We start from the raw sequence: 12,120 nt of genomic DNA on the forward strand, positions 1-12,120 counted from the left end.
ATGTCCCGGCTGGTCCCGGGAAGGACATAGCTCGACCGAATGCCGGTGTCTCTCGGGGTAAGGAAGATGCAGCCGCTGTCGCTCACCCGGACACCAGCCTGAGGTCTTTAATGAACTCATGTCCTATTCTCGACAACCCTAGGAGATAGGGTTTTCCCCATTCCCATGTCGCAGATGGGGAAACGGCGGCACAGAAGAATGAACCGACTTACCCAAAGCAGTGGAGAGCCAGGAATTGAACCCACGTAGTTCTGACCCCAGAGGGCACAGTCTTAAACAGCAAACAGGTTGCTCTAAAAGAGTGCTCTGTCCACTGCCTGCGTTACCGACTTGGCTCCTTGGACTCTTTCATCAATAGGACCTGGTAAGAGGCCAGATGAGAGATTCAGGCAAGGCTTTATTGGGGCTTATGCTGCAGCACAAGGGAGAGGGAATAAGAAACAGGTGCATTTGCTCGCTCCCCAAGGAGGGCGGGCTGATTCCTTAAATGAGGTGAGGGTAGGGACAGATCAGTGGGTCGGGCAGGAGACGTAGCTTAGCTGCACTGCCCACCCGCTCGTGGTGCCGTGCCGTGTGCAGGGATCATGCGCACTGCCGGCTTTTGCTCCCGGCATCTTAGAAATAGCAGTTGGTTTGCGGCCTTTCTGTATCTTATTGTTCCTAATTACGCCAACTGCGCATGCTTGCAGTTAAGGTTAGTCCCTTATAGTTCCTCTGTATTCTGTTGCTCCAGAAGACGTTTGTCCGGGTGCAAACACTCTGGTAAAGGGCCCCAGGTCTCGGCCAATCTCACCTGGAAGGAGAGAAATAGGGGCTTCCATAGATTAAGTATTATCGTGCAGGTCCACACAGCTAGCAAGGGGTAGAGTCAGGAGTCAAATCCAGGTCCTCCTGACTCTGAAGCCCACGGTCATCGGAACATGACATGCTGCTTCTCTGAAGAATCATTTCAACCATCAGTGCCTGTTGTAACTCTGCTGTCCCCATGGCTGACTGAGCAATAGTTTTCCAAAGGAAACTATTATTTTCTTCTGGCTGTTGACAATTAGCGTTTGACAGAAGTTCACAGAAACACAAAGTAAAGGCAGCTTTGGAAATGGCTGTCTATACAATCAACATGAGATGGAGGAGGGGCCCCAGGGGTCCCATGAAGGGTGGTGTGGGACATCTTAGGCTGCACCACACAAAGAGCTTGAAGATGACAAGTCCCCTCGACCTATTTTCTCCATGTCATGCTGGATTATCTAACATTGAACCATGAACCCACCTCGTGCCACGTCCTGAAACTCATTTCATGGTGTTTTTCTGCCTCTTGTATCTTTTCATGGCTGTTGGTTTTAAATGGTGGGGTGGATCTCTGGGCCAGGGGCTGGGGGTCTTCATAAGCTGAGACCTACAGGGATGGTTAAGTTAACTTGGATCTGTCTGCCGTGAGGGCCCCTGGCAAGTCTGCTTTATTCCCCTGGTACCCGTGGTGATAGATTTTCACCACCCAGGACAGTCAAGTATTGCTCTGACTGTGCTGATTTAGGGAAGCCTCGTAAGCAACATTTTGTCACCTGGCTGAGCATTTTTCTTTCTGTCTTTAGGCTCTGTTCCCTAGGTGTGGCAGGAAAGGACTAGAAAGTGAACTGGCCCTTCTGGTGCTTCTGGTGCAATGAGCATGGCATCATTGGTGCTATTCTTCAGGGTGTCCAGGTGGTCTAAGTGGCTGTGGGTCATCTTGGGCAAAGACTAAGGGAATTGTTACTGATCACATCTGCCCTGGGGTTGCTAGTCCTTCGTCCTGGACACCTGACCTCTCCTTCCTCAGGTAGTGAGTTCTGGGTCCACAAAATGGCCAAGGGATTGTGACGATTTATTGGGACAATTGACTTCAGTCACTTGATTATCCTTAATTTTCTTTTCTGAGTGGGACCCTTGTTGGCAGCTCAATGTCTTTTGCCCCTTGGGGTGCTATTCATCATCTCCATCTGTCCTTTGAGCTAGGAGCCCCCCGCGGCTCCCTGGACCTCACCACACACTAGGATGACTGCTTCCACCCAGCACCTGATGGTTAAGTGCTGTCATCGGCCTCTTTCATTTTGAGGCTCCTACCATCCTCACTGCCATCAGAGAGCTGTGTGTGTGTGTGATGATAAACTGGAGAATGGTCTCGTGTGTGTCTGTCCATTTGACAATCATGAGAATCCTCTCACGTGACCACTGCGGGGACCAGCGTTGTATGTCACGGTCCCCTCAGGGATAAAGGGGAACTGTCTGTCTCTTTAAGTGTCTGGTACACAGTAAGTGCTCAAAAAATACATACACAATGAATAATCAAATGCATGGAAACTGAGCTGGAGCAGGTGTCCCAGGATCTGGTCTAACATCATGCTTTCTCTAGATGTCTGTCCATCTCCCACCAGTCTGTGGTCTCCCATTCACCCAGCACAGGGCCAGGCACTGAGTAGGTGCTCATGGGATCTCTGGAGAACAAAGTAACCAATGAATAAAAGACTAGCCTGCGGTGCAGAAGTGGGAGAGACTCCTGTAGAGGAAACCCCCCGACACTTGCCCTCTGACTGAGGTACAGAGATAACATGTCAGCACAGAGCCTGGCTCAATCCTGACCCCGGGAAGGTGGCCTCACCTCATTGGGCCTCCAGACTCCCCTCTGTAAAATGGGGATCCTGATCCCACTGAACATTCCAGAGTGTGTGGCCCATGCTAGATACTCAGTGGATGTTTGTTGAGTGACTAAATGACCAAATGGAGATCTGTAAAATCTTTTCCTACCATCGGAGCTGCCAGCAGAGGAGAGCTGCCCCTGAGCTTCTCAGTGGGCCTGATACGGGAGGAAAGGGATCATACCCAGTAGGTATCCAGAGTTTAGTGAACAGATGTTTTAAATTAAGGAGTGCCCTTGGCATCAACACCTATGGAAGGATAGAGCACTCTTCTTTCACTCAGTGTTACCTTTTGACATTGGTGCATGTAAATGTGGTTTATTTGGGTTTTTTATTTTGTGTGTGTTTTTTGTTTTTATTTTTAATGTGACTGTATCAAATATATATTACATGTAACCCATGCATATAAACTTAATCACTGAGCCTAACTAAAGTAGCACTTGTTTTTTATTGAAGTATTGTTGACTTACAATAGTATCTTAGTTTCAAGTGTACAACATAGTAATTCCAAGTCTTTATAGATTATACTCCATTTAAAGTTATAATGCAAAAGGTAAGCTTTTCCGATGGCAACTACAAAGGGCAAACGTATCTGCTAAGCTTCTGTAGCTAAGCCTCTGACTGTATGACCTTATTTTACATTGAGGGACCAAAATTTACACAAACAAATAGAATGTTCATAATTCTGTTCCTTTCTTTTTCCATTCCTCCTTGGTCATTTCAAGACAGAGAAGTGAAACCATCAAATCTGTCACATAGAAACAATGAGGCAGAAGTTAGGTTTAAAACAGGATCGAGCTAGTAGCCCCTGATGCATCTTCTTCCATCTTTCACTACTATACACATAAGAGGCAGAAAATTTTGAAAATTCCCAGTGCAGAAAACTATGACTGACAGTCAGGTAGAGACATATTTTACTGGCTATCAAATCACCTGAAGACCTGGGCATTTTACCCACATACCAAAGTTAAAGAATAAGAATAAAAATGTAAAAAACATTCACTTGGGATATCCATACGTTAGACAAAATGTCTCCTTGCCATGATTATCTGCTCTGTCTCCCATTTTGCCTGTTAGGAATCCATCAGTATGAGCCACTAAGTCAATTTCCCCTCATGGGCTTTACTGATTACGTGCCATGTCCAAAGCTGCGCACGTGAGCACAGAGTGAAGCTTCAGTGTTTTATCTGGTTAATCCGATCCCGGGAGATGACCAGCCTGAACAATTTGGACTGAAAACGTTTTTTCAATCTCCGGTACCCAACATGGTCAGAAAGTGGCCAGGAAAAGAAAGCCTCTTCTTCAGTTCAACACCTGGTTTCCACCCAGGTAAACCAGCAGGGGCTCCAGGGTTCAGGAAGGCACAGTTTAAGGGGGAGAGTGACACAGCAGTGATCCTTAAGGCAACGTGGGAGGAGCCCTGGGATGTGCGGGAGAGCATTTCCTTTTCGCTCTACAAGTACAGCCAAAGTCCCTCACATTTACCCGTCATCGGAAACTTGGGTGTTTTGGGCTAGAATGGTCCTTTAAGATCATCTAATTCAACTCCCTTAATTTAGGGATGAGAAAACAGAAAACCAAAGAAGTTGCCCAGTGACCTTGCTCGAAGCAGGGTCCCCAGGCTGCTCTCTCTCCTCCTGGGTGCCAAGGGGTGACTGGATTTCTGCAGCTCTCAGGAGTGATCCTTGGTTACGTATGGCATCAGACCAAGGGCCCTATCACGCGGCTGACCTCTGCCTACGATGCTGACTACGTGCTCCATAGCTGGGGCTCCTGTCAACTATTTTGTTAAGAGGTTTTCAAGTCGGCAAACACAAATACATTCCAGGGAAACTGGATGGCTCCGTGGACCGTGGACCAATCGTGATGTCCTTCTTTCCTGAACCAGCAAGGGACAGGAGGTGTTTCCACCTCAAGGACAGAGGTACCTACCCTACCCTCGACCTGTGGACCTACAAGCAGACAGTCCTGCCCAGGTAGCTGTGGCTCTGGGGCCACCACTTCCTTGGATTTCTGGTTTAAAGTGACATGTACCATGGGGTCTCTCCTGAAGTCTGCATGGGAGTAGGGATGGAGAGTGAGAGGCCTTAACTTCTGGGAGGGATGCCAAAGTCACCCAGGGAGTACATGGGGGAGCCTGGCACAGCTCCTAGAAAAACTGGAGACGAGATGGACCTCCCGGCTTTCCCAGACTCTTTTCTGGCACCGTGTCTTCCACAAGCAGGTAGTCTCCCAAACCCTGAGGCTGAAGTTGGCTGTCCTCCAAGAATCCATGAAATCAGCAGAAATGCTTGTTGGCAGTTCCCTTCCTTTTTTTAAAAAAATAAATAAAATCAGCCTCTGCATGAATTTCTTCCGAAGTTAGGATTCTTACAAATGAGTCACCTCCTGATGACCTAACAGCTTGATAAAGAAATGTAGTTTTTAGCTGGGGGGGGGCGGGGAATAGCACACCAAAGTATGTCTCTTTGTACAGATCCTTTTTATTGAGGTTTACATAAGCCATTTATCAACACAGAAAACCAGCCCGACTGCCCCCCAAATAACCGTGAAAGATGGCGAAACTAACCGACGGTGACACACCACACACAGGGCAGGTGACCGCGGACTTGAACCAGCATCTTACGTGGGATACGATTTCAAACGTGCACTAGTAAACGCATACTAAGAGGCGACCGTAAACCTCCACTGGCAAAATCGATGGGAAAAGAGATAAAAACAGATGGTAATTTAATAGGTACAATATCTAGACTTACAATATCGAATTCACTGGCTTCACTTGGTATAGCAATGCATGAGAGAAAACAGATTTATTTCTTCAAGGGCATTACACTTGGCCATGAACAGAGCAAATATGTGACTACGTGGATGGCTGCGCAGCTAGGGCAACAGGGAGAGAAAAACATCAACATGTGAGGAGGGACCCCCTCTCACAGGGACCAGTCTTCACTCTGTTTCACGGGGACCCTTTTAACCACAGACAAGCCCATTTCCCAAACCATTTTGAAACGGCAAGGGGGGAAGAGTCACGTTCGAATGTGCTGCTCCCGGAAGTGCTGTTTTAAAACCCAGCGGGGCCGTTTCTAAAGAATGTGGAGGAAGCAGCTTCCATTTAGTAGTTGATGAATCGGGCGCAACAGTCAAATCGAGAGGCAATGGCGAGACCGACTGGGGGGACTTGGCACGAGAAGAATCAGAAATGATGCTCTGCAGGTGAGCTGCAGCTCCCGAAGGCTGACCACACAGGAGCGATCGTATCTACCTGCCCCGCTCGCTGGGGCCCCTACACGACACGGTGAGATCTACTTCACGAGGGAAGGACGGCTGTACACTTCCCTGAAATCCTTTTACGATGGAGCCAGTGTAGAATCAGGCATTCAAGGAACCTGTCAACAAGCAGGGGGCCTTCGGAAGAGGTAGATGAAAGCAGTTATTTCACCACAAGTTCACTGTCAGATGTTACCCCAAGAAGTGCGCTGGCCTCTCAGCACAGATCAGAGGGTTAAGCTATTGTTGAAAACAGTCCATGGCCGTGAGAAAGGATGTCCCCCCCACATTGCTATATGCTTTGTCTCAATTTTATTTTGTGGAAAAAAAAAACCAGAAACAGAAAGGACTGCATTTCCTTAAATAACAAACTATACAAATAAAAAGGGGCAGAAGCGGTAAGCAATGTTTCTAATGAGAACTGAAGGATTCAATAAATAATATAAAAAGCTATTGTGCTAAAAATAGAACTCTTGTTTTTATATATATATATATATATATATATATGTAGTTTGGCAATCTTTATGCTACCCAGAAAAAAGCCAAATCTATTATAATTTGTTAAAACATAGAAAAATACAATTTAACAATAGAACTAAAAAAAAAAAAAAAAGGCCAGTGCTTAGCTTATAAACCACATAGAATATGTACATCATGGAATATAATCAACTAAGAAACAAGAAGTTGAATTTCAAGTCCTTTGGAATATGAATACACAATTAGAAATATTTCTCCATTCCCTACCCCTTACATGAGAGACATTTTATATTAGGACAAAATTAAAATTGGAAGCATAGTTACCAGTTTTTCAGAGATGTTTCTGAGATTTGTTAGGTATAAGAGAGTTTACTATAAGAACGTGAGTCATTTAACTCTAAAATGCAGGGTGTTCCTATATGGTTTTGATGGAATGATATGTTAATCTATTTTCTGTAGTGTGTGCGTGTTTTTTTAAATAAAGGCAATTTAAAATTTGGGGTGCTACATTTATCAGTAAGTGCTAACCCAGCCAGGCCAGTGAAGTGGCCGGACACTCACGCCCCCAGGCCTTTGAACGCTGCCAGAGCTGGGCATCCCTGTTACTCGGCTGTCAAAGAACAGCTCTCTTAGTCTTTGAGGATGAAGAAAATCTAAAGGCCATTATGACTCGAGGAAGCCAAGAAGTATCATTTTAGACTTCAACTTTCATTCTTCCTACAGTAAATTTTTCAAAATGTGGCCGGGATACAAAAAATTCATATTAACATGAATTTAAGTGATTAATTAATTAAAGCTTCTCAAGTTAACCTGATGTGGAAGGGAAAATCATGTTAGAGCTTTAGGAAGAAAAAATGTTTTGAAAAGTAAAGCTCACTCTGCTTGGCTCAAGCAGCAAGCCCAGTCCTGTTACTGTAGGGGAATTACGGTACCTTCAGTGGGTGTGCAGCAATGTCCCCACCTGACTGACAGGGTGACAGCAGCCCACACCCCACCTCTGGCCTTCTCCCCCTCCCCTGATTGGCTGCAAGGCACACACACCAAGATGGAGCATCAGCTCTGGGTCCCCTGTGCCTTCCCCAAGGGTGCCGGATGACAAGCAGGGACAACCGGCAACATCATTTCTACAGAAAGTCCTGGTGGAAAGCAAACAGCCTCTTACAAGTCCAGCAGCTCCATATTCAAAACTAAAGCGACTGAGTCTTAAAATAGTTACTACTCAACTCTTCTTGTTATAAGGGGAAAACCACCCCAAAGCACCAAGTTCAACTGGAATTTCCCTGGTGCTTTATGGTGTAAGGAGATTGGCTTTTCCCAGCAAATTAACTCCTTTTTTCCTTTGCCCCATCTCTACCAGGATCCTGCCTTCCATGACACCCACTCCATCCACCTCCCAGCATTTGTCACAGATCCCAGTGAAGCCCAACTCCTCTCCGGGTACAAACAGCGCATCCATTCCCTGGGAGGGGAGGAGTTCCTTCCCCAAGCATCTCTGAACGACACAGATATGAGTCCCTGAATGAAACTGAGAAAAATTACATATAAATTAAATCACACAAGATAAGCCTTATCTTACACCAGCACACTGCAAATTTTTTAACATATTTACATCAAGCAAAAAAAGTCCAACTTTGAGAATTTTCTTTTCTTCTTGATAGGTTAACATTTTGAAACATCAGAAAAATCAATTCCACTGAAAAGTCAAATGCTGTATTCGATTGGCCCAACTATAAATTCTGAATGAAATAAAAAATCATCAGAAAAAAACACACTTTGATCTTCTTGAGAGTTAAACCACATCGTCAATTGGTCAATGATATTTTTTAATGGCCAGTGTGAGCCTTCAAACAATTGTTTTTAGTATATGTACAGCATATTTCAAAGCGCAAATCAAAGCTAACTCTTGCTTTGAACAGATGGTTGTTTGTGGTCATCGCTCTGTCTATTCGCTTTTCCTGCTTTGTTGCTGTCTTTCTTGAGCAGAACGCTTCCTTTCTTCAGCGAGCCTGGACATTTGCCCCTTCTCTTTACATATAGAATTTGAAATTGTCATGTCCGTGAATTGACCAATCAGAGGCACAGGAAGTGAAACATTCACACTAGCAGTGAAACAACAGCTGATTTCTAGCAGTTTTGCTGAAAAATTGTACTTAAACATGATAGAGAAGGAAAAACCATGAGCCCCCATGACATAAGGGAATAAATGCACCAAAGAGAATGTTTTAGGTTAAAAAAAATAACCTTGGATTCCCAAAAGTTTTAAATTCATTCCATATATGGTGTAGAGCAGCTTAATCTATTATTTTTAGGCTTTGCTTTAATGATTCCTTTGAATCATGAAATCAAGACACTATTAACATAATTTTACAAAAATATCAACTTCAGTGATTTTTTTCTGACAATGTGAAAATATCCCAACCAAATAAACCTAAAATAATGATAACACTGGTGCTCAATTTTGCCCTTTTTAACACTCCAAATGTAGGTAGGGTCAAACATTAAGACCTAAAACAGCCACGTATACCAAGACTTCTAAACCAACTGACTTCTTTGGCCACGGGAGCACCAGGTGCTGGCACAGAAGGGTTCCGGAAGCGCCTTCCATCTGGCAGCAGAAACACCCCCTCAGAAGGGCTGCAGGCACGAGTTCAGGAGGAAGACTGGGCTCTCCAGGGCTGCCAAACCCCAAACACACACAGGGACCTCCCCCTAAAAAGCCACTCCTCCTAAGTTCACAGAGCACTTTTAATAAATCACATCCACGTAATGCTCTTCTCAGCCCTGTCGTGACCCATCAAACGTGAGGGAGTGTAAACGTTCACTTGGAATAAATTGGAGGCGAGGCGAAAGGGCTCTCGGAATAGTTCCAATTCATTTTTCTTTTGCGAAGAAAAGACAACCTTATGTTCTACTTCAGAGCTTAAATGATATTTTTCAGAGATGCGAATCGGCGTAGCTGGTGCCCTGGGTATGGAACGTGAGACGCTAAGCCCGGACCCTCAAGGAGTTCGTGCACCTTCTCCACCGTGAGGCTACATCTCTACCCTGTCCAGCAGAGGCAGGAGGCTCAGCGATTTCTAAACTGTAATTACCCATCTCTGAACCACAGGTGCTGAGCACATGCGATGCTGCGATGGAGCCAGTAACCAAATACAGTGGTGACAGTGACAGTCAACCACGCCTGGGGAGATGCTCACTTGCCATGAACAGCTTTTCCATCTCTGGCGGGTTTTTTTTTACTTTTTTTTTTAAAAACACAGTTTGAATACTGTTCTTCCCTTTTAAATCAGGAGAATCCATGCACATAGTAGCCCCCAACTTCTATACTGGAAACAGCAGATAGGAGAACATGTATGCTAAATTCCAACTAGTAGTTGAGATAAATAGTGAACCTCAAAGTTTCTCTTCCAAGGTAACTCCTATGAAATAAAAGGCTCTTTTGGTAATTATCCTCCAAACCCTCAAGATATGGTTTCATCAAAAAGGACTCACTTTCCCAGTGAGTGCGGCACACAAATATAAACACAAAGATTTGGAACCACTAAGAATACTGAGGACAGGATGCAGATGATTACGATGTCAAGCTATTTATATTGTTAGTAGTCGACTCAGAACAATAAAATTGCACTAAGAAAGGACAAATATGTGGACTCTGAAAATTACTGTTATTATTTTTAGTCTGATGACATGGAGGACTTGGCTGGGAAACACACTGGTTCTTATAAACCAGCACTTATTTGGGACATGAAACGAACCACGGGGAGAGGAGGCCACTGGGATCAGGCCGTCGCTGTCACAGAACCTGCCAGGGCAGAGAATTATTCGCTAATGACAGTTGAACGACAATGCAAGTCAATATACACAGTTAACCCATTTTGACACATTCATCTTCAGCATTCTTTTTTCAATAAAATTCATTTTTAAATTATACTAAAAGGTAAAACAGAGTTTCCTTCCTTGACACATCCGTTACCCAGATGCTTCCTGAGGTCAGCCAGAGGGAACCAGAGTTGCTGTGTCTCACGACCGCTTCCAGTCCAAGCCCGAGACGGGCGCCCGCAGGCAGTCCTGTGCACCCAGGGGAAGTGCGCCGACTTGATGGTTTGAAAATGGCTGTGTCACCGTGAGATGCAAACGCCACTGCCTCTCCTGCAGAGCCACCGTGAGCCTCCAACCATCTACCATCTGACGCCTTCGATGTTGAGTGGCTCCCACGCCCTTGGTCCCAGCTGCCTAAGCTCCCGGTCAGAGGCAGGCTGGTACCTGTGGGTGCGGCACCCACAGGGAGGGCCCAGGTGCAGCCCTTTCAGAAAACCTCTGCAGCTTTCAAGCCCCGAGACAACGAGAGGCTGGTTCTCAAGGGCACAGAGGACACCCAACTGGTCTGCCATCCTGCCAGGACTATGGAGCAAAGACATCTAAACCCAGCCCGGGCTGATTATGGACAGAGCGTGGCAACGGTGGGGCGACCTGAACGGCAGACTGTTCGATCTCATCTTGGCAAGCCTGAGATACATTTGATATCGGATGCAAAAAGTGACACAATCAGTAGGAATCATTTCAAGTTCTAGCTTCATCTATAACCAAAAGAAGTGTGTGGCAAAGAAAGAGAACTTCGTTTCTTCAGTAGTTTCGAGGGCGGATGGATGCGATCGTGGCGGGAGACCCTCGGGAGGGGAGGAGGCGCCCCCAAGCCTGAGGGTGGTCGCCACTCCTAGTAGGAGCATCTCAGAGTCCTGGGCCCCCCCAGCCACGGAGCACCCCGGAGGTGAGCGACTCCATCTCTCATCCTCACACTTCTCCCAAAGGCTCCACTTCGCAGGTCGAGCAGCCCACGTGGACTTCCCGGAGGAGGTGCCGTCTCGTGGGACCCTCCCTGTGCCAGGGGTCAGAGGCCATTGCTGTTCCTGTGGCAGAGGGGCGGCTTCGAGAGCTCCACGACGGCCGAGCGGGATTTGTTGAGGAACTTGGGGGCTCGACGTAACAGCCGCTGGGCCTCGGTGAACGTCTCCGTCAGCTCTTTCTTCCACTGCAAAAACTCTGGGTCACTCTGAAGGCAAACAGAAGAGGCGGAGGAGTTGGGATAGTGTCACTGGATTCGCCGACACACATGGATACCTCTGGCCAGTCCTTGGAACCCCCTTCCCCCCAGAGAAAGCACACCCCATGTCCCACCCCGCGGCCAGTGAGTAATGGGGGGGGTCACGCAGGAACTTCCTCCAGGGGCCCCTCGCCCAGAAGAGGAACCAAGCCCTTCAGAAGAGCCTCCTACAACCCCACAGGAGAAGTGCTGCCTTGACTTTGTTGAAAGATCACCTTTGATCTCTGATGTCTAAAATAACTCGAGTCTAGAAAATAATACACGAGGAGTTTTGACAAATTTCAGAAGCGCCTTCACATGTGCAATGACGTCATGAAGTAATTAATCATATGTTTTTCCATCAACTACTAGTTTATCTCTCTAAATATGCTCTTTACAAGCACGTATACACATACACACACACACACGCGCGCGCACGCACACACAAACACACACACACACACACAGTAGAAAAGTGCTGAAGTCGTGAAGCAAACACGTCTTTGTATTTACTACTGCTTTATCTCTCTAAATACGCTCTTTTCTCATCCCCCCACCAAACATCCCCCCACACCCCAGGAGAAGTGTTCAGGAATTAAGCTCGGGGTACAATAGAACTTTGGGGAG

The 12,120-nt window shown here is 46.2% G+C and overlaps 1 protein-coding gene across 3 annotated transcripts in view; it reads right to left on the reverse strand.

Moving 5' to 3' along the window:
- Positions 1 to 10,386: 10,386 nt before the first annotated feature.
- The window catches only part of GRK3 (G protein-coupled receptor kinase 3), a 117,434-nt gene continuing 115,700 nt past the window's right edge, over positions 10,387 to 12,120 (reverse strand). For all 3 annotated transcript variants that reach the window (XM_079941941.1, XM_079941943.1, XM_079941942.1), the window contains exon 21: positions 10,387 to 11,463. In XM_079941941.1, coding sequence (XP_079798067.1) covers positions 11,302 to 11,463 — 162 coding nt within the window. In that variant the 3' untranslated portion in view covers positions 10,387 to 11,301. The remainder of the gene's footprint in view (positions 11,464 to 12,120) is intronic.

This window comes from Stenella coeruleoalba (assembly GCF_951394435.1).
Source record: "Stenella coeruleoalba genome assembly, chromosome: 14".
NCBI classification, from domain to species: domain Eukaryota; kingdom Metazoa; phylum Chordata; class Mammalia; order Artiodactyla; family Delphinidae; genus Stenella; species Stenella coeruleoalba.